General features: G+C 41.4%; 1 protein-coding gene across 4 annotated transcripts; it reads right to left on the reverse strand.

Annotated features, from left to right (window-relative positions):
- Nucleotides 1-8,763: 8,763 nt before the first annotated feature.
- LOC106564954 (SWI/SNF-related matrix-associated actin-dependent regulator of chromatin subfamily E member 1) lies at nt 8,764-16,823 on the reverse strand. Of its 4 annotated transcripts, none has more exons than XM_014131504.3 (11): nt 16,690-16,823; nt 15,569-15,621; nt 15,176-15,228; nt 14,558-14,662; nt 13,574-13,654; nt 13,111-13,242; nt 12,741-12,912; nt 11,128-11,300; nt 10,792-10,893; nt 9,887-10,127; nt 8,764-9,675 (listed from the first exon to the last, which is right to left on the reverse strand). In XM_014131504.3, exons 2-11 carry the CDS (start codon nt 15,573-15,575, stop codon nt 9,452-9,454), a joined length of 1,290 nt encoding a protein of 429 aa, XP_013986979.3. In that variant the 5' UTR covers nt 15,576-15,621; nt 16,690-16,823; the 3' UTR covers nt 8,764-9,451. The 4 variants fall into 4 exon arrangements, with proteins under 4 accessions (XP_013986979.3, XP_013986981.3, XP_013986980.3 ...); XM_014131506.3 differs by lacking the exon at nt 16,690-16,823 and adding an exon at nt 16,366-16,473; XM_014131505.3 differs by lacking the exon at nt 16,690-16,823 and adding an exon at nt 16,372-16,470.
- Nucleotides 16,824-22,328: the final 5,505 nt, after the last annotated feature.

Raw genomic sequence — 22,328 nt, forward strand, 5'->3', positions numbered from 1 at the left:
GATAGACTGCATCCAATTTGTTGAGTAGGGTGTTGGAGGCTATTTTTTAAATGACATCGCCAAAGTCGAGGATTGGTAAAAAAAAAGCTTAAAATAAAATAAAATAGGCTTAGATGTTGATGAAATTGGACATGCCGTCTCCGACTGAGTTTACATCTGATGTTAGATTAAAAGCCATTAGACATTGATTTTAATTGTATTTTTTACTTTTGTCTACTATTTTCTATTGTCTGCAGTTTATCCCCACACCTGCCTGTACTTTCAGGTGGAGCAGGGATGAAGGTAAGGGAAAGCTCAGTGTCTGGGTCAAACAGAGACCAAAGGGGTTCAACATGGAACCAAAAAAGGTTACTCAAAGGGTTCTCATATGGGAACAGACGAAGAACCCTTTTAGGTTTACCTTTTTTTCTAAGAGTGTACTAATATGTTGGATGAAAAGGCTGTATTACAAAGTCTGTATTAAAATGAAATCTTTAGCATAGAAAATAACCCACTTTGAGTAACATTTAGCTAGAATAAAAGTTCAAATATAACTAAAAAACAAATACTGAAAAGTATTTACTGCACAAGTAAGTAACAAACAAGACGGATGCTCATTCTGTGAACAGCATGCATTGAAGGGACTATTTTTAAATGTCTTACCAATTCTGGGTGTTTGCCAAACCAACAGCTACAAAACAGGCCTTCCAGAGCAAGTGGCTGATATGTAGAGTACTTCTAAGGTGAGATAGACTCATTACAGTCAACGCTTCATGTGTGTTTAATCCAAAATATTATACATATACTAATGTTTCTTCATGTCCCCTTTGACAACTTCGACAAATAAGTGATTTACACTAAAGTCTCAGTAATGTCTCCAAAAGTCCCTTTCACCAATACTCATACAGTATACGTTTGTCATTGTGTTTACCACCAGAACACTTTTGTTTAGGCAGTGGTGGGAGTTCCACTGCTGTCTTGGTTTATCTTGGTCAATAATGGGCACGTTCAGTCTTATTCTCCCCCACTCTCCACCAACTCTGCACAAGCTGCACACCTGTCTGCCTGTGCGGTTGCGGCTTTGAGTTTTTAAGGCGCTCAGGAAAAGAACCCAGCATAGAAACAGTAACCACAATTCTGTGCAACAGGTGACTGCTGCAGAGGGACGACTGTGCATCTCTGCACCTACAGTAAAGCTGTGACAAATCTCATCACTATTGCAAAAGGCTGATCATAGAAATATAATTATTATAACGGACAATTATGAGCTACAACAATTTGACTGGTACACTCATGGGTAAACTCAATAGGTCACCGGCCCACCCATCACGGATGTTGATTTGAATGAGAATGTCTTTTCTACCAATTAAAATGATATGGGGCTGCTGGTATGGTTCCTGCACATGGAATCTAGCTGCAAAAGTGACAGACATTTTTATTAAAGTGTGCTAGCAGGAAGACGACTGTAGCTGTACCTTTATCAGTTTATATTCTACCGGTCTCTTTTATCTGTTTCTTTTACCTGTCTCTTTTATCCGTTTATCTTCTACCTGTCTCTTTTATCCGTTTATCTTCTACCTGTCTCTTATCTGTTTATCTTCTACCTGTCTCTTTTGCTCACATCAGGTCAATTCAATATAAATACTGTTGGTTAAAAATGTTCACTACAAATGATAACACTACTTCAGACAGCTGGAAAGTGTGGTACAATATTAAAAACAGGAAACCCACTTCCTTGTACCTTGCAGATCAGAGGACACAGACCAGTGGACCACATCTTTAACAAATAGCATCAAATCTGTCATCAGTATTGGGTACCATAGATTGTGTATGATAAGCTGTTGGATAACACAGTGCCACCGACGCGACCCGCTACCAAGGACTGTGGGTTCTCCTCTGTGGCCGACGTAAGTAAGACATTTAAGCGTGTTAACCCTTGTAAGGCTGCCGGCCCAGACGGCATCCCTAGCCGAGTCCTCAGAGCATGCACAGACCAGCTGGCTGGAGTATTTACGGACATATTCAATCTCTCCCTATCCCAGTCTACATGTCAACATGCTTCAAGATGTCCACCATTGTTCCTGTACCCAAGAAAGCAAAGGTAACTGAACTAAATGACTATTGCCCTGTAGCACTCACTTCTGTCATCATTAAGTGCCCTGAGAGACCAGTCAAGGATCATATATATCACCTCTACCTTACCTGACACCCTAGAACCACTTCAATTTGTTTACTGCCCCAATAGATCCAGAGCCCTATCCCATCTGGACAAGAGGAATACCTATGTACCCTCCAAGCTCATCATTAAGCTTGAGGCTCTGGGTCTGAACCCCGCCCTGTGCAACTGGGTCCTGGACTTCTGCCTGTTCACATCTCCACCTTGCTGATACTCAACACTGGGGCCCCACAAGGATGCCTGCTCAGCCCCCTCCTGTTCACCCTGTTCACCCATGACTGCATGGCCAGGAGTGGAGGCTGTTGTAGCGGCAGGGGGGGGACCAACTCCATATTAATACCCCTGATTTTGGAATGAGATTAACTCTAACTCAATCATCAAGTTTTTTGTTTACCCCCTTTTTCTCCCCAATTGGTAGTTACAGTCTTGTCTCATCGCTGCAACTCCCATACAGACTCGGGAGAGGGGAGGGTCAAGAGCCGTGCATCCTCCGAAACACAACCCAACCAAGCCGCACTGCTTCTTGACACAATGCCCACTTAACCCAGAAGCCAGCCACACCAATGTGTCGGAGGAAACACCGTACACCTGGTGACCACGTCAGCACGCACTGCACCCGGCCCGCCACAGGAGTCACTAGTGCGCGATGGGACAAGAACATCCCTGCCGGCCAAACCCTCCCCTAACCCGGACGACGCTGGGCCAATTGTGCACCACCCCGCAGGTCTCCTGGTCGCGGCCGGCTGCAACAGAGCCTGGACTCGAACCCAGAATCTCTAGTGGCACAGCTAGCACTGTGATGCAGTGTCTTAGATCACTGCGCCACTCTGGAGGCCACAATCATCACGTTTGCAGACGACACAACAGTAGTAGGCCTAATTACCAACAATGACGACATAGCCTACAGGGAGGAGGTCAGGGAGTCTGGTGCCAGGAAAATAATCTCTCACCCAACGTCAACAAAACAAAGGAGCAGATTGTGGACTTCAGGAAACAGCAGAGGGAGCACCCCCCAATCCACATCGACAGGACCGCAGTGGAGAAGGTGGAAAGCATCAAGTTCCTCTGCGTACACATCACTGACAAACTGAAATGGTCCACCCACACAGAAAGTGTGGTGAAGAAGGCGCAACAGCACCTCTTCAACCGCAGGAAGCTGAAGAAATTTGGCTTGGCATCTAAAACCCTCACAAACTTTTACAGATGCACAATTGAGAGCATCCTGTTGGACTGTATCACCGCCTGGTACGGCAACTGCACAGCCCGCAACCGCAGGGCTCTCCAGAGGGTGGTGTGGTCTGCCCAACGCATCAACGGAGGCAAACTACCTGCCCTCCAAGGAGACGTACAGCACACGATATCACAGGAAGGCCAAAAAGATCATCAAGGACAACAACCACCCAAGCTACTGCCTGTTCACCACGCTATCATCCAGAAGGTGAGGTCAGTACAGGTGAATCAAAGCTGGGACCGAGAGACTGAAAAACAGCTTCTATCTCAAGGCCATCAGACGGTTAAATACTGTTAAATAGCCATCACTAGCACATTAGAGGCTGCTGCCCTATATACATAGATATGGAATCACTGGCCACTTTAATAATGTAACACTTGTCACTTTAATAATGTTTACATATTTTGCATTACTCATCTCATATGTACAGTTGAAGTCGGAAGTTTACATACACTTAGGTTGGAGTCATTAAAACTAGTTTTTCCACCACTCCACCCATTTCTTGTTAACAAACTATATTTTTGGCAAGTCGGTTAGGACATCTACTTTGTGCATGACACAAATAATTTTTCCAGAAAAAAAAGAAACGCACACCTATTAAGGCGAGGTGCTGGCTAGCGGAGTAGAAAACGTGAAAATAAGGGAGAGCCGCACACCCTAGGAGCTCAGATGCAAAAATGTAATGTCCAACGTTTCGACAGCCAAGCTGTCTTCATCAGGATATGATCACAAACACCGTGAGATGACTCGTTTATATAGTGTCAAAAGACACACAGGTGTCTGTAATCATGGCCAAGTGTGGCCTAATATCATTGGTTAACTCTGAAATATAAAAATGGCATACAAAGAACATACAAAAAAACAAATGGATTGCATACGATCATAGATTCATTTTAGACTACACAAGCTTACAAACAATTACAATGGCAAAGTCACAATAATCACAAGAATGGCTTCAGATCAAAGTCTACGTTGAGACCGAAGGGAGCAAGGGTCTTTAAATTAAAGATCCAGGCAGCCTCTCGTTTTAACAATAAATTATCAAGGTCACCCCCTCTCCTAGGGAGGGTGACATGTTCGATGCCAATATAACGCAGAGACGAAATCGAGTGGTTTGCTTCCAAAAAGTGGGCCGCAACTGGGTAAGTCAAGTTTTTGCACCTAATGGTGCTACGATGCTCTGAGATACGTACTTTTAATTCACACTTTGTTTTACCCACATAATTTTTACCACAAGGACAAGTTATAAGATAAATAACTGCCTTAGTGGTGCACGTGATAACACCTTTGATTGGGATCAATTTCCCTGTTTGAGGATGTTTGAAGGATCTACATTTATAAGTGCCATTGCATTGAGCACAGCCATTACACTTGTAATTTCCATCCAGTAGTGGCGCAAATAGACGTTCAGGAATATCTTGGGGTGGTAAATCAGAGTGTACCAATTGGTCTCAGATTTCTGCCCCGCGAGAATACGACCAAGGGAAGGTCCGAAAACACATTACCGAGACTATCATCGGATTTTAGAATGTGCCAATGTTTGTGAACGATTCCTTTAATTTGTTCAGAGCACTTTGAATAGCGGGTAGTTAGAACGCAAGAATGCGTCTTTTTGCGAGACTGACCTTGAAAAAGGTCATGTCTCGTTTTATTTTGAATTTTCTCAATGGCAATATTAATCTGATCATTTTTGTACCCCCTCTCCTTGAACTTTCTGTGCGTCTCAGCCATATTTCTGTCGAAATCAGATTGTTTTTTGCAAATTCTTTTGATTCGACAGAATTGGCTGTAAGGGCAAACTATTTTTCAAGGGAAGTGGGTGACAACTGTCAGCCCTCAACAAACTGTTACGATCAGTAGGTTTCTCCTGTAAAGATCAGTGTATAGAACATTATTTTCACACAAGATCAGAAGATCAAGAAAACTGATTTGACGTGTATCAGATTGCATAGTAAATCTCAAATGTTCAGAACAGGAGTTAAGAAAAGCATGGAATGACTGGAGCTGTTCTGCATCACCCCTCCATAGAACAAAAATATCATCAATATACCGTTTCCAGATAATGATGTTAGGCAAGAAAACATTTTTGAGAGGATTGAAAATAGACTGTTTCTCCATGTAACCCACATACAAATTAGCATAGTTAGGAGCCATGGGGGATCCCATAGCAGTACCCTTCGTCTGAATAAAGAAATAATTTAGGAACATGAAATAGTTATGTGTGAGTACTATTTCAGCCAATGTTATAATGCAGGCACTGGAAGGTAGTTCATTAGGGTCACGTTGCAGGAGAAAATGTTCCATGGCTTCAATACCGCCTTCGTGTGGAATATTTGTGTATAACGACTCAACATCAAAAGTAACTAACAAGGTATTCTCAGGAAGAGGATCAAGAGATTCAATGATAGAGATCATACTGCTGGTGTCCTTTACAAAGGAGGGGAGCTGTTCTGCGAGTGGTCTAATAAAAAAGTCTACAAAAGTAGATAGAGGGGCCGTTACTGCATCAATGCCCGCTACAATAGGGCGCCCTGGAGGTTTTGTAACATTCTTATGTAATTTCAGCAAAGTATAGAAAGTGGCAATTTTAGGGTGTTGAATAGCCTGAAAGTCATGTTCTTTTTTGGTTATCTGACCAGAACTTAAATACTTTTTGGAAGCAAACCACTCGATTTCGTCTCTGCGTTATATTGGCATCGAACATGTCACCCTCCCTAGGAGAGGGGGTGACCTTGATAATTTATTGTTAAAACAAGAGGCTGCCTGGATCTTTAATTTAAAGACCCTTGCTCCCTTCGGTCTCAACGTAGACTTTGATCTGAAGCCATTCTTGTGATTATTGTGACTTTGCCATTGTAATTGTTTGTAAGCTTGTGTAGTCTAAAATGAATCTATGATCGTATGCTATCCATTTGTTTTTTTGTATGTTCTTTGTATGCCATTTTTATATTTCAGAGTTAACCAATGATATTAGGCCACACTTGGCCATGATTACAGACACCTGTGTGTCTTTTGACACTATATAAACGAGTCATCTCACGGTGTTTGTGATCATACCCTGATGAAGACAGCTTGGCTGTCGAAACGTTGGACATTACATTTTTGCATCTGAGCTCCTAGGGTGTGCGGCTCTCCCTTATTTACAAATAATTTTTCCAAAATTTGTTTACAGATTATTTCACTTGTAATTCCCTGTATCACAATTCCAGTGGGTCAGAAGTTTACATACACTAAGTTGACTGCGCCTTTTAACAGCTTGGAAAATTCCAGAAAAGGATGTCATGGCTTTAGAAGCTTCTGATAGGCTAATGTACATAATTTGAGTCAATTGGAGGTGTTCCTGTGGATGTATTTCAAGGCCTATCTTCAAATTCAGTGCCTCTTTGCTTGACATCATGGGAAAATCAAAAGAAATAAGCCAAGACCTCAGAAAAAAAATCTGCTTCATCCTTGGGAGCAATTTCCATACGCCTGAAAGTACCACGTTCATCTATTACAAACATTAGCACGCAAGTATAAACACCATGGGACTACGCAGCTTCATACCGCTCAGGAAGGAGACACGTTCTGTCTCCTAGAGATGAACATACTTTGGTGCGAAAAGCGCAAATCAATCCCAGAACAACACAAGGACCTTGTGAAGATGCTGGAGGAAACAGGTACAAAAGTATCTATATCCACAGTAAAACGAGTCCTATTTCGACATAACCTGAAAGGCCGCTCAACAAGGAAGAAGCCACTGCTCCAAAACCGCCATAAAAAAAGCCAGACCATAGTTTGCAACTGCACATGGGGACAAAGATCGTACTTTTTGGAGAAATGTCCTCTGGTCTGATGAAACAAAAATAGAACTGTTTGGCTACAATGACCATCGTTATGTTTGGAGGAAAAAGGGGGACGCTTGCAAGCCGAAGAACACCATCCCAACCGTGAAGCATGGGGGTGGCAGCATCATGTTGTGGGGTGCTTTGCTGCAGGAGGGACTGGTGCACTTAACAAAATATATGGCATCATGAGAGAGGAAAATTATGAGGATATATTGAAGCAACATCTCAAGACATCAGTCAGGAAGTTAAAGCTTGGTCGCAAATGAGTCTTCCAAATGGACAATGACCCCAAGCATACTTCCAAAGTTGTGGCAAAATCACTTGAGGACAACAAAGTAAAGGCATTGGAGTGGCCATCACAACGACCTGACCTCAATCCCATCTAAAATTTGTGGGCAGAACTGAAAAAGCGTGTGTGAGCAAGGAGGCCAACAAACCTGACTCAGTTACACCAGCTCTGTCAGGGGGAATGGCCCAAAATTCACCCAACTTATTGTGGGAAGCTTGTGGAAGGCTAGCAGAAACATTTGACCCAAGTTAAACAATTTGAAGGCAATGCTACCAAATACTAAGTGAGTGTATGTAAACTTCTGACCCACTGGGAATGTGATGAAAGAAATAAAGGCTGAAATAAATAATTCTCTCTACTATTATTCTGACATTTCACATTCTTAAAATAAAGTGGTGATCCTTACTGACCTAAGACAGGGAATTTTTAGAAGGATTAAATGTCAAGAATTGTGAAAAACTGATTTAAATGTATTTGGCTAAGGTGTATGTAAACTTCCGACTTCAACTGTATATACTGTACTCTATTGTATTCTACTGTATCGTAGTTTATGCCGCTCTGACATTGCTGCGCAAAATAATTACGTATAATTCCATTCCTTTACTTTAGATTTTTGTATTGTTGTGATATGGCTAGATGTTACTGTTAGCGCAATAAACACAAGCATTTCGCTACACCCGCAATAACATCTGCTAAACACGTGTATGTGACAAATACATTTGATTTGATTTTAATCCCAAAATAGAATTATCCTCTGTCACGTCCGCCTGAGTGTGGGAATAACCGTTAATATGAACAAACACACCACCTTAAATGATTACCTTTCTATACACAATGCGTGAGACATTGAAAACAAACCTATCATCAACAACTACATGTCAGGGTAGAAAAGTTTATTGGTATAAATATGTCAAACAAAATCGATTTTAAGACAGTATGCTGATGACTCACTCTGCTCTTCAAGTTGCTTTAGGATGAGATGGAAAACCACTCACGTTCACGCAAACCTCGCAACACTGCTTATTACATTGCATATTAACATTTAAGAGTTTGTTCTGGGTTGAACATTGTACTACTGGTCATAATAACATAACACTGAAAGGTTGTTCTAAGCATACAGCTTTTGATTTGATTGACAGCTAGCAGACTTTGGAACACTGACTGGTAGAACTGTACAGCATGGATGAACTCGTAGCATACAACAGGTTGGTGGACGGATGGACTGGGCCCAGGACTCACAATACACAATAATTAATATTAAATAATGAAAACAACTACTTATTTCTATTAACTCCTGAGACAATACTGTCACTTAATACTGATACTTAGAGTAAACATTAAAGAATATTGGGCAGAGGAGAGTCGCCCCACCCCTTCCACTACTAAGCAAACTCTTCCATTTGAGGAGTTGCGACACCATGCAAAAATAACATTGAAAGCAACAATAACATTACACTCCAAAGAACAAGTAATTAAACATTGAACAACTTATTTTTTGCGACAGTTTTTACAACCAGCCTCAATTGGTAAGATCTGGTGTCTGCCAGATATAGTACCATAGAATAAGACAGGAGATATGTTTTGATATATTGACAGGTGATGGATGGTTGCTTTCGACTGGCACTGTGGTCTGTGATGGAATTACGGTGAATTCACGTGGGCTTATTGTGACTCAGTTTAGATGTCATTCACTTTAGTTGGGATAATTACTTTGCTTTGTGGACTTGAAGCGCTTTGCAAATTGACAGCAGGTCTATTTTGACCCTGCCAACAGAGCTCTGAAGATTCAACCAATTGCATAAAACTTCCTAGCAGAAATAAAACCCATCTAAACACAGCTTTTGTTCACATAGATACTAATGTACAATGTGTTATCATCAGAGTGTGACTGTAGAGATGGAGTGATGCATCATGGACATTTCTCGGCCCAAAGGTCATAGATCGAAACCTCAGTGGGCGGTAGGGCGTGCCCTGCTCGGCCCCTCTGAGGCTGCTGGCTCGCTGGGCGGGGCGTCCTCCGTCACGGCAGAGGTGGTCTCCGACCCCGTGTTACTGTCACTGGTGCCCTCCTCCATCACCCCTTCCGGAACACCCTCCTTGTCCTCCGACGGCGCCCCCTCCTCAACCTCACTGGCAGGACGAGCCATCGACTCCTCCGAGGCCTTTGACTTCTCTGTAACCAAGAAAGCAGGAAATATTAGGAGACAGCAAAGACATTTGTACCAATGTAGTTTCAAACGTGAAAATAACATTGTAAAATGCGCTCAGCAGACAATCTCCCAAAGAAGCATCTACCCAAGAAAGAATACCTAACTCAGGGGACCTGACCAGAACCATACATTAAAAGACCATACGGTTTAGTGATTAATACTGTTGGGCCTCACCACCAGTATCCATGGGGCCGGGTTCCGTCTCCTCTCTCTCCTTGTTGCTGCTGTCACTGAAAGACTCCTGCTGGCTCTTGCTGCCATTTGACGGGCCAACTGGTTTCTCCTCCTCCTCCAGGCAAGAGGACGTGGACGCCTCCTTCTCCCGCTCCGACATACGCCTGCGGGATGCATCCTCTGCCACGGCGACCTCTGCAGATATCTTCTCCATGTCCACCTCAACTTTCATACAACACAGCTGGGCACAGAGTGGCAACATGTTGAGTCTCCCCACCGGGGGATTCATTCTGGGGATTAATGCTCTTAATCTCACAGTCAATCTCACACCTGTGCAACTGTGATTAGTAACATGGACTGTGATTAGCGAGTACACCGTGATTAATGTTGACACCTTGATCAGATTGGGCACAGTTCCTGTTTCCTCTACAATGATACTACATTGCAAGGCAGTTAACCCACTGTTCCCTGGGCGCCATGGATGTCAATTAAGGCAGCCCTCCGCACCTCTCTAATTCAGAGAGGTTGGGTTAAATGCGGAAGACACATTTCAGTTGAACGCATTCAGTTGTACAACTTACTAGATATTCCCCTTTCAATCATTTTATTTCATTGAATTGCCCATTGTGAAACATAGAGGAAGTAAATTGACTCTAAGTAAATGGCGCCACCTGGGGTATGGACTACACAGTGCATTCACTATACAGTGCAGTATCTGGATTCAGAACTGCAACGAGTCAGTCCACAAATTCTAAGTGATGACGCCGCATGTTAGCCAGGACACATGGATAAAGTTAGCAGCTGCGGATCTCTACAATGCAGAAGTGGTCTGAGGTCAACACTGTAATATTTACTATGTGCAACACAATGGATTGCATACAAGTTCCTGGATGATAATCCCATACCCTTTTCAGCTCGCTGGTGAAAGACTCTGTGGCATCGATGAATTTCCTTTTCTTGTCCTGGTGGCGGTCTTCAATCTGAAGTAGCTCCGCCTCCAGCTTCCTCTGTGGACCAGACACACAGAGAGAGACCTGCCAATTTACCTGACTGATGACCTGTTTTTAATGATTACTCAATTATCAAATAAGAAGAAAGAATCTGATAGCCAGGTTACCATGACATTAACACCATGACTGGGAACATCCAACTTTAATCGTGCTAAGTAGAGTAATATCTGTATTTATGTAGGAAGACTGATAGACGACTGACTGAAGACTGACAGACCCAGTGTAGCGTACCTGGTGCACCATAAGAGACTGGACCTGCCGTTTTAAGACCTGCATGCGGGCGGTAGTGACGACGGAGCGCACGTCAGGGACCACGCTCTCGCTCAGGATCTCGCTGATCAGCCGGTGGTTGCGCTGGAAACGGGCGGCAGCCGAGTGCTTCATGGAGAATCCGTCGTCGTAATCTGGGAAGGAGAATGGAAAAGCAATGTGGCGGGTGCTGTGTGTCTATCAGAGCTCAATGAATACAACTGTCAATGGGTAAAGGTCGGAGAGTTGCCACTCAACAAGTATAGATGTGGTCGGCCTCAGGAAAGAAATCTGATCTGGCATATCTTAATCGGACATAGCTTAACATTGACATACCTACGTTTGGTTAAATCATTTATAGCAGTAGGAAATGTCTGCATATTTGGCTGTTTGCATGTTTGTTGTATGAATATACTTGAATATACACATTTGCAAAGGAAGTTTCAACATTGTTGTGGTGAGTGGTATTGATATTCATGTGTGGGTAGAGAGTTAAAGATACATATTTCTCTCTAACTCTGAAAAACCTTACTCATTTACTCCAGAAACGTCTTAGTGGTTTTTACTGGCACTCGTGCTCTTATTATTTCCCAGACACATTTGAGGATATTGCGAAACTAAGTGAACATCCAAGCTCTAAGTACATTACACTTTTCTTTTAAACGCAGAGTCAAATGAAGCTGTCCTCTATAACACTTAACATCAAAGTAAGTCATAAATGTAGGAGAAGAAATTGTCTCTTTTAATAAGCTCAACTTCTTATTGAACACATGGAGAATTCATTCCACGTTGGGCCAAAAGTCATTCAACTGACAAAAAAATCCCAAACTGCAGTGAGTAAATAAATAAAGTGATTTATTGTAGTAGTCAAACACCCATTTCATTTGAAGTCTGTGACGAATGCTACCCTTTGAAAATAGCAGTGGGGGCAAGATGGTGCATTTGATTGTCTGTGCATTTGGGAGCAAGAAATACAATTTTGGCTTCATATTAACATCGTACATTTTATGGTGGAGAAAGACGCCATTCGAAAACGATCATCAGCTTCATCCAACGCCCTGTTCCATCGGTTATTCTTCACTTATGATTTTTTTTGTGCTTTTTTTCTCCAAAACCAACGGAACAATTTGTTCAGACTCTCCCCATTCTCTGCATCTATAAAGCAACTGATGTGGCAAATCTTTCTGAAGTCCTCAATGTAAAGCTAACTATCACATTTTTATATCTTGGGTGTTTCCAATTACCACAAGATTTTTAATGCATTTTCTGTTGACCATTATCCAGCTCGATACGAGACAAGCATCATTTCCTATAGGGTGTAATTCAGAAGGCCAGTTTTGATGTATGTTTCTATGTGATGTGAGTTTCCTTCTTTCTTACTGGAACTCAGTGAAGCCATTGATCTCAAATAATTGACTTATACTACAGAACTGAAATGGAGTGTGGCCAATAAGGTGAAATAGCAAGTGTGACAAACATGAAGAGGTAGTGTAGGGATAGAAATTGACACCAAGGTGATGTCACAGTTGCTGAAACATGGTGTGGGAACCAGAGTGACTGACATGGTAATACTAGTAGTGCTGAGAGTGTCTTACCATCTGGGTCATCTGCTGGCTGGATACTCATGTACGGCTCGCCCTTGTCGAGACGAGACTGGCGCTGTCGGCTTTCCTCCTCCAGAGCGGCTTCGGCACGGCTCTTAGCGTTGACATAAGCCAGGTAGGCTGGAGAGTTGTGGTAGGCCTTCATGCTCTCATTGTACTCAATCTGTAGAGGAGAGACAAAGATGTGACACGTGCCCCTTCAATGCAAAACAAACTATTCAACATTGAAGAGAAGTTACTCAGTATTTTTACAAAGGAAGGAATGATGACTGGAGGGACCCTTCTGACAACTGCTGGAGACACTTGTTACTGGTCACCCATAACAACCCCGTAAATAAACACCCCGGTAAAACAAACCAACCTTCTCTGCTTCGTAATCATTCAAGTAATCCTGTTTCTCCTCATCAGTGAGGTCCCTCCACATGCCACCGATTATCTTCCCAATTTCCCATAGCTTCAGATCAGGATTGGAGGCTTTTACTTGATCCCAAACCTGGTGATGAGAACCAGACAGGGGCTCATTATCTCTAAGCAGATAGGTCACAAACCTATAGAGGCCGTGTTTAAACTCCATCTCCAGGGAGATATCCCATAGTCTGTCTGTAGTGCTCTTAATGGCTAGGCTGCTGTGTGTCTAGTTTCACAGTTCACACCTACCTCCATGGACAGGCAGATGATGTGTAGTGTACTTTAAGTGCTCGTCCCTAACCCTGGCTAAAGTGCGGTGTGTTGTAAGGGTATAGTACAGTATTTTAATATGTCTTGCAATGGTGTGCACGATGGAGCAGTTTTGGTTTAAGTAATGTTACGTATAGACAACTTACCTTGCGACTATATCGCATGTATGGCATCAACGGCTTGTCTGGTGGCTTGGGTGGCTTTGGAATGTTTATTCCTGAAGAATTCTGGGAAATAAAAAGGCACTTATTAGATTCAAAGTCAAAGTTAGGACACCAACAGGTGCTAAAAATGTCTAGTCATACAATTTTACACTATGCAAAGTTTTGACTGAGAACCAACCTGCAGGACAATATGCATCCGCATAGTTGATCATCCAACCTTCAACAAAGTATATGTAAAAATCCCAACAAAGATGCATCAAACTACAACACCCTCAGTTCAATCACCTTAATTTAATTAAAGCCTGTTTGAGTCCAGCCGGTGCACAGAAGTCACACAGAGACCATGATTGAGTAACGCTGATTGAAGAAAATACAAAATCTCCCTAAAGCTGAGATTTGCACACTGCGTGACATGATGCCATTATTAGAATCCGAGTACCAACCACAGCTTACAAGCGGCGACTGTATTATTCCTGTAGCAGCCCGAAACCCATGCCAAGCATTGGGTCTATAATGCCATGGCAATGCTGATGGCATGGGTTACTTAGCATGGCTGTCAGCAATGCAGACTTTAAAGGGCAGGATCGAGCGATTTTTGAATACACACAGATGGACACTTGGCCAGTCTGCACTAGTATGATGAAGGCAGCAGAGGAGCGTTGGGATGGCATACATCTCAGAAAGCCTTGGTAATGGAATGGGTTAGACGAATCATACTGTCTGTCTGTTCAAGAATGTCTGCTCTTATAAGCCCTGGAAAAAGTATTATTTCTAAGCAAAGCCATAGAGCAAAGTTGTCAAGAGCTGTTATAGCTCATATCTGCATATACGTTATTACTGAGTTTTACTAAGCAAGCTAGATTAGGCTGTTTCAATCAAACTAGATAGTTATTTTAAATATTGATGTTAGTTTCCTTCTGTGTCTCGCATGTTATCCCGGTGTTTTCTCTACGTCATTATTCCTACCGTTGCCCGACTGTTGTTGCTTGTTGTCCCTCCCAGCCTGTAGTTGTTGTAAGCCAGATGGCTGTAGGGGTTGTACCCCACAAACCCGGGGGTGTTGGGCAATTGCTGATGGAAACAAATGAGACAGAAACACAGATGAGAAATGACATAAAATAATGGGGTAAAGCATGACAAAATCAATGAAAAACTGGTGAAAACATGAATGTTGAAAAGCTGTAAAAATCAACTGAAAAAGACTTGCACTCATGCTAAACCAACAAGAAGGCTAATCAAGACAGCAATGTTATCTATACATTAGTGTTGTTTGTAAGGAAAATAATGTATAGTCTACAGTATGTTGTATATGGTACCTCACGTCTTAGGGAGTGGAGCTTATTATCTGAGACTGCAAAGCTTATTGCATTGACCAATTCTACTGTGGTAACAGGACTATCTGCAGGGTATACCGTATTAATTGGCCAAATGGATTCCACTTTTAAAAACAAGTTAGCCCCCAAAAATGTGTGCCTCTCAAAATGGACAGTAGCAAGTTAACATTGAAAGATAATAGCTGGCATGAATGTTATTATTGGACATCCCTTTCCAAATGGCTTCCCATGTGCCATCAGAAATACTTACTGTTGTAGGGGCTGGGGGAGGGGGAGGGGCATATGGCCTTTCTCTTTCTCTTTCTGTTATGAATGAAAAGGTGAGATGTTAAAATCGAGGCAAAAAGGCCCCTTTTACATCTCTCAATGTTGATTAAATCAATCCCATCAAGGTAGATCTGAATTTTGTGATTTTCTATTTCTCTCTCAGCAAATACATGACGGATAATTATTAACCTATCAATTATAATACAAGGAAATCATATAGCCTACCAGAAACTAATATTTCATGCAGAAACTACATTTATTTTATTGTGATAACTTTTGTAGCCATAGTTGCCCAGCTTTGTCAGAGACCTAACAGAAGTACTCATATTTTCATTATCTGATGGCTAAACTTGTATAATTGCAAACAATTTCTTACTTGACATCTTGGCAGAGAGGAAGAATTCTATCAGTTTATTCCAGTCATTGGGTCTGTAATAAACACATTATAATGGGGGAAAGCATTTAGGTGTTTCATTAACTTCATTTGTTATTACAGTACTTTTACAATTGAATAGGAAAGAAAGTAAATAGCTTGAGAGGGAGAACAAAAGAGATGTTGGTGCCAAAATGATGTCAGGCGACGTATGTGCAACATCACAACAGTGTCAGTGGACAGGCATGAACATGACAGAGGTTTGATGTGACGACTAGCAAGCTGTTCGCGTCCAAAAAAATCGCTTGCACTATTTGGAATGGCATTTGCTTATAATTGCACATACGCAAATAAATCAGATAAATGGAAATGCATTTGTAGACAAATAAAGCGCTGTCATCTTGCGTAGTTGGCTGACACCCAGCTGTGCTAGCTAGCGAGGCTAGTAACGTTGAGCGAACTACTTCATTAGTAGTATGCAGCTACTAGCTATAGCTAGCCAGCTGGCTAACTTGGACCATCTGATCAGCAGATGATAAGCATGCAAACGTAGATAACACAATCAGTTAGCTTGCTAACTTGTGGAGAAAACGAATAATCTGCAGTTCAAATTATTTAACAAACGCTAAAATACAGAATATTGTATTTGATACTCCGCATACGTTGTCAGGTAGCTAGCATTAGCTAGCTACTAAGCGTTCAGATTTAATTAAGCAAGCTAGCGTTAGATATCTAGCTGTCACTGAAACATTTCAATTTTTATTTGAGACGTTAAAACAGCAGATTAACAGTGACTATACCCGAACCGTTTTGGATGTGGATTTTGCAGTGGAAAACCTTGGATCAGAGAATATAGCAAGCACCATGCTAGCTTGATAGCCACTACCTCATACCGTATATATGAATAAGCGCTATTTTCTAGCTAGAGCTGTCACAATATAGTCACATCATCACCTTGCATGTATCCGTAAATCTGTTATTCAAACAAAAGTGGCATTTTACATAAATTCTTGACATACAATTGAAAGACTATTCAACATAAATCAATTCATGAATATTATTGCTTTTCATATTTTGGTTAGTTCACATAGCAAGCAAGTGAAAGTAATGGCCAGCAAACTCACCCCAAAATCCTTTGTCCCCCACCAGTGTGTGTGTGGCTAGAATCAGGTTTAGTTAGCTAGCTAGCAGAAACAGTCCTCAAAATGAAATAAATAAATGATATGGGGTTCACACAGATTTCAGTCGAATTTTCCAGAACTATTCCTTTCTCCTCTGTTAAGGGCATCATGTTTCCATTACACCCCAAGGCTAGCCTACTCTAAATTGAATCATCTAATTTAATTGCTAACATTTTTCAATCAATCTATTACTAAAATAATTGCTACATAATGAATACACATTTGTGATGATTTTGCATTATAATACTGAATTTGAGACTATCAAATTCATAATTTACCAATTACTGATTTGGAATAAAATATTCTGAATCCACGGGTTCAATATAGTGAACTATGAAGGAATCAGTGATGAACATGAACATACAATAAGGAGGACATTGCAAGAATTCATTACCAATTTATAATTTATACATAACCCATATAAACTGCACTAATTGAACTATTCTGCTGCAGTTACATGATGACAGGTCTTGTCCATTGGTGCAATGATCCAAGGTTGAGCTGCTGCTGCTTATGGCAGAAGAATGCATCTTGCTAATTCATTCTGACCATACATTTTCATATTCCATTGCTTGCAAAGAGCTATTATCCTTAGCTTCAAATTCCATATGATAAAAATGCAAAAAAATATTTATTATGTCACCCAAGCATGATATTTAGCTGCATTCATTCTGCATCACTGACAAAAAGGGTTTTGAGAAAAGCCAAGGCTGGTCCATTTGTATGTTCTATATTGTTAGCAGTGGTGTCCCGTCACTCAGGGCAGGTGGGGCTTACCTTTTTTGCATGTTATTTTGGCATTAATATGTGTCACATATCAGTTTGCAGACAATGTAAGAAGTAAAAATAATAATTATAGAGTTAATAAAGTCACATATAAACATGGTCTCTTTTTTGCTTTCTTGAGTAAGGCAGCTCCAAAATACAGGTGTTTCAGCCTAGCTAAATGCTTTCTGTGGTGGTGGGGAAGCCAGTGGAAAATACAGAACGTAGGTGTTGGTAATGTTTTCTAGTTGCACCATGATTAGCTCAGTATTCTGTCACTCGTGGGGACAGTACGTCACCGCCAAGTCTAAGGGTAGACCTCTAAAATTCAAGACCCTTGGGTGCTGCCATAGAGTTACATTAGAAGTGCCGATCCAAGAAGGCTCAAGGTCATCGGCCATTAGACATAAACATTACACAACAAGTTGGAAATCGCAAATTCAACAATGAGTGGTTTGGAAGAATCAGTGACAGTGGCTAACTGCAAGCATTGCAAAACAATCACTAGCTTGCTATTCAGCGAAGTGGCTGTGTGGTCCCAAATCTGGGATTAAGTGTCTCTTTTCCAAGTTTAAAATGGTAAACATTCAACATTGGCCATGCTGTCAATGGAGCATGATTGGTGCCGCGCTCAAAACAACTGTTAACTCGGAACTGCGAAAACTTGACTTCAGTGAGTTCAAGACAACTGGGAATTCCGGAAAAAACGAATGAGAAATATGTTTTGAACGGTCATCCAAATCGGAAATGTAAGACGGGAACTCTGGCCTTTTTCTAGAGCAATGACCTGAAGATCAATGATGTCATCATGATTCAACCTTGTTTTTTTTCCAAGTTCCCAGTTGTTTTGAAAGCACCATAAATCCAAAGAATGCCAGACTTTGATGACAAAAGTTTCCTACGAAGGACCGCCGTACCACCTTCCTGTTCAAGTGAGCACAGAGTCCAAAAATGTCTTGTATGCTGTTGCATAAATTATGTAATATGCCAGGGAGATACAGTTGAAGTCGGAAGTTTACATACACTTAGGTTGGAGTCATTAAAACTCGTTTTTCAACCACTCCACAAATTTCTTGTTGACAAACTATAGTTTTGGCAAGTCAGCTAGGACATCTACTTTGTGCATGACACAAGTAATTTTTCCAACAATTGTTTACAGACAGATTATTTCACTTATAATTCACTGTATCACAATTCCAGTGGGTCAGAAGTTTACATACACTAAATTGACTGTGCCTTTAAACAGCTTGGAAAATTCCAGAAAATTATGTCATGGCTTTAGAAGCTTCTGATAGGCTAACTGACATCATTTGAGTCAATTGGAGGTGTACCTGTGGATGTATTTCAAGGCCTACCTTCAAACTCAGTGCCTCTTTGCTTGACATCATGGGAAAATCAAAATAAATCAGCCAAGACCTCAAATAAATTGTAGACCTCCACGAGTCTGGTTCATCCTTGGGAGCAATTCCCATACACCTGAAGGTACCACGTTCATCTGTACAAACAATAGTACGCAAGTATAAACACCATGGGACCACGCAGCCGTCATACCGCTCAGGAAGGAGACACGTTCTGTCTTCTAGAGATGAACGTACTTTGGTGCGAGAAGTGCAAATTAATCCCAGAACAACAGCAAAGCCTTGTGGAGATGCTGGAGGAAACAGGTACAAAAGTATCTATATCCACAGTAAAACGAGTCCTATAACGACATAATCTGAAAGGCCGCTCAGCAAGGAAGAAGCCACTGCTCCAAAAAAAAAACGCCATAAAAAAGCCAGACTACAGTTTGCAACTGCACATGGGGACAAAGATCGTACTTTTTTGAGAAATGTCCTTTGGTCTGATGAAACAAAAATAGAACTGTTTGGCCATAATGACCATCATTATGTTTGGTGGAAAAAGGGGGAGGCTTGCAAGCCGAAGAACATCATCCCAAACGTGAAGCACGGGGTGGCAGCATCATGTTGTGGGAGTGCTTTGCTGCAGGAGGGACTGGTGCACTTCACAAAATAGATGGCATCATGAGGGAGGAAAATTATGTGGATATATGGAAGCAACATCTCAAGACATCAGTCAGGAAGTTAAAGCTTGGTTGCAAATGGGTCTTCCAAATGGACAATGACCCCAAGCATACTTCCAAAGTTGTGGCAAAATGGCTTAAGGACAACAAAGTCAAGGTATTGGAGTGGCCATCACAAAGCCCTGACCTCAAACCTATAGAAAATTTGGGGGCAGAACTGAAAAAGTGTGCGAGCAAGGAGGCCTACAAACCTGACTCAGTTACACCAGCTCTGTCTGGAGGAATGGGCCAAAATTCACCCAACTTATTGAGGGAAGCTTGTGGAAGGCTAGCAGAAACGTTTGACCCAAGTTAAACAATTTAAAGGCAACGCTACCAAATACTAATTGAGTGTATGTAAACTTATGACCCACTGAGAATGTGATGAAAGAAATAAAAGCTGAAATAAATAATTCTCTCTACTATTATTCTGACATTTCACATTCTTAAAATAAAGTGGTGATCCTAACTGACCTAAGACAGGGAATTGTTAGTAGGATTCAATGTCAGGAATTGTGAAAAACTGAGTTTAAATGTATTTGGCTAAGGTGTATGTAAACTTCCGACTTCAACTGTATATCTACTGTAGCTAAGAAAGTAATACTAAGTGTATGTAGTAAGCTGTTAGTAGTCCATGTGCCTCAGCCTAATAATTTGGTCTATTTACCCCTCTTCATTTTGCCTACTGTTCTGACTTGGTGGTGCACATGTCATCCATAACCTGTTTTAGAGAAATGTAATCATCGAATTGTGTAAGAGCTTTCATTGTCTCCTTGTATGCACCCTTTATTTATCCTACGGTTCTGACTTGGTGTACAGGGAGAACACTGTAAGAACGGCCCATGTTCTGAATTCTGTCGCTGTACATTTCAAAAGTGCTAAACAAATAGTTATATTGATTACGTCCGTCCTAGCTCGCTCATTAATGTCTTAATCGAAATTACAGATTGCCTCTAATCTGCTTGTCGACACCTTATTCCATAGTTTGTACATCTCAATTGTCATTAGGAACCACATTTGTTTTTAGCAAGTCCGCCATATCAGTTATGTTCTTTAAAAGGCAGTAAATGAGGCTGAATTAACTGATTCGCTGCCAGCAAAGGCTCTGCTGATAGCCAGGTGTAGCAGTAGTAAAATGTTAGGACAGCCTTAACATTTGTGGGCACCGTTTGTGTTAATGCAATTAATGTATTGTTTAGTGTTCTGTTGTGTAGTGGCTTTGATGGCATGCATCCCACTGTTTAATTTTTTTGTTTTTGCCCCACCAAGATTTACATGTTAAAATCGCCACTGATTGTTAGAACTCAAATACTTTGCATTCTTGCTCACATTCTTTGCAATCTGTACAATGTCAACAGTAATGCTTTATTTGCTTGTTGCTGTCTTTATAATAACACAGTAAGTCTCTTCTGACCTGGATTTACATTTTTGTAATTTTTTCTTTATGGCTCTGCCATAATCCACTTGTTGTTTGATTTGTTAGGCTATTGATCATGGTGTGACCCTCTATTTGTATTGTCTTCCAACACGACCTTGAATACAGTTCAAATACCTTGAATACAGAAAAAACGTTACTATTTTCTCTGCGACAGTTATTTAGAAAGGCCCATTGAGATAGCACTGTTCGATATCTATGGATAGGCCAGCTTACATACATTGACCTCCATCACTGCATCACTTACTTGATGTGTGGCACCTGTTATGCAGTACTCCATTATATTTCGTAATTATTTCATATAGCCCATTGTTCATGTACTGGGCAGAAGTGTGCAGAGATGGATGACCCCTAGACTAAATGCCAGATGTAAGGGCTTAACTGACACATCCCCAGGCCTCCTAGGCACAGCTCTGGGATTCTGGATGCCTGCAGGCTGGGAAAGTCCAATCCCATTTTAAATCAAGCAGAGGATTCCACGTATATCCCTATTGACTTCCCATTTTGGATTAGGCACAGGATTTTTCTCTGAAAGTTCTGGAGTATTCTGATTCAGGCACAGTTCTTCTTAAGCCTGTAGGGCTCACCAATAGACTCAGGCAGTGGAACTAAGCAGCCTTGAAAGTTTACTCTGGTGGTGGACCGTGCAGGTATTTTTAGAAGCGGTGGCAGTCACATTATTATGATGTATCATTCCTAAGGTATTCGTTGGACATGCCTTGAGTATTACTTTTAATGACGTGTATATTTAAGTGGAGTTAGAAAATATATTTCTGTTAACAAGTCTTCAAAAGTTACATCCGGCAAAATACATTCTTGACATTTTTCAGATGTTCAGTTGACAGAAACTTCAGCCTTTCTGACTCGGTTCTTTGACCTGTAGCTATGATTGTGTGGTGGACCTGGAAAATAGTAATGAGATTATGTTTTTCTTAGCCTTTGATGGTCCAGACATAATGATTGAAACAACCCATTTAGAAGTGCACCCTCAGTTCTTGTGCAATCAGTATGGCCTACACTTAGCACAGTATGCACTTTCCCTGAACTCAGTATATTATTTTTTACCTTTATTTAACTAGGCAAGTCGGTTAAGAACAAATTCTTATTTTCAATGACAGCCTAGGAACAGTGGGTTAACTGCCTTGCTCAGGGACAGAACAACAGATTTTTACCTTGTCAGCTCAGGGATTCAATCTTGCAACCTTTCGGTTACTAGTCCAGCGCTCTAACCACTAGGCTACCTGCCGCCCCAGTATCTCCTGTGTGGTGGAATATTTTACATGCCATGCAGCCGTTTAGAGAGGAAAAGAATCAGGCGAGAGA

This window comes from Salmo salar, chromosome 12 (genome assembly GCF_965601325.2).
Source record: "Salmo salar chromosome 12, fSalSal1, whole genome shotgun sequence".
NCBI classification, from domain to species: domain Eukaryota; kingdom Metazoa; phylum Chordata; class Actinopteri; order Salmoniformes; family Salmonidae; genus Salmo; species Salmo salar.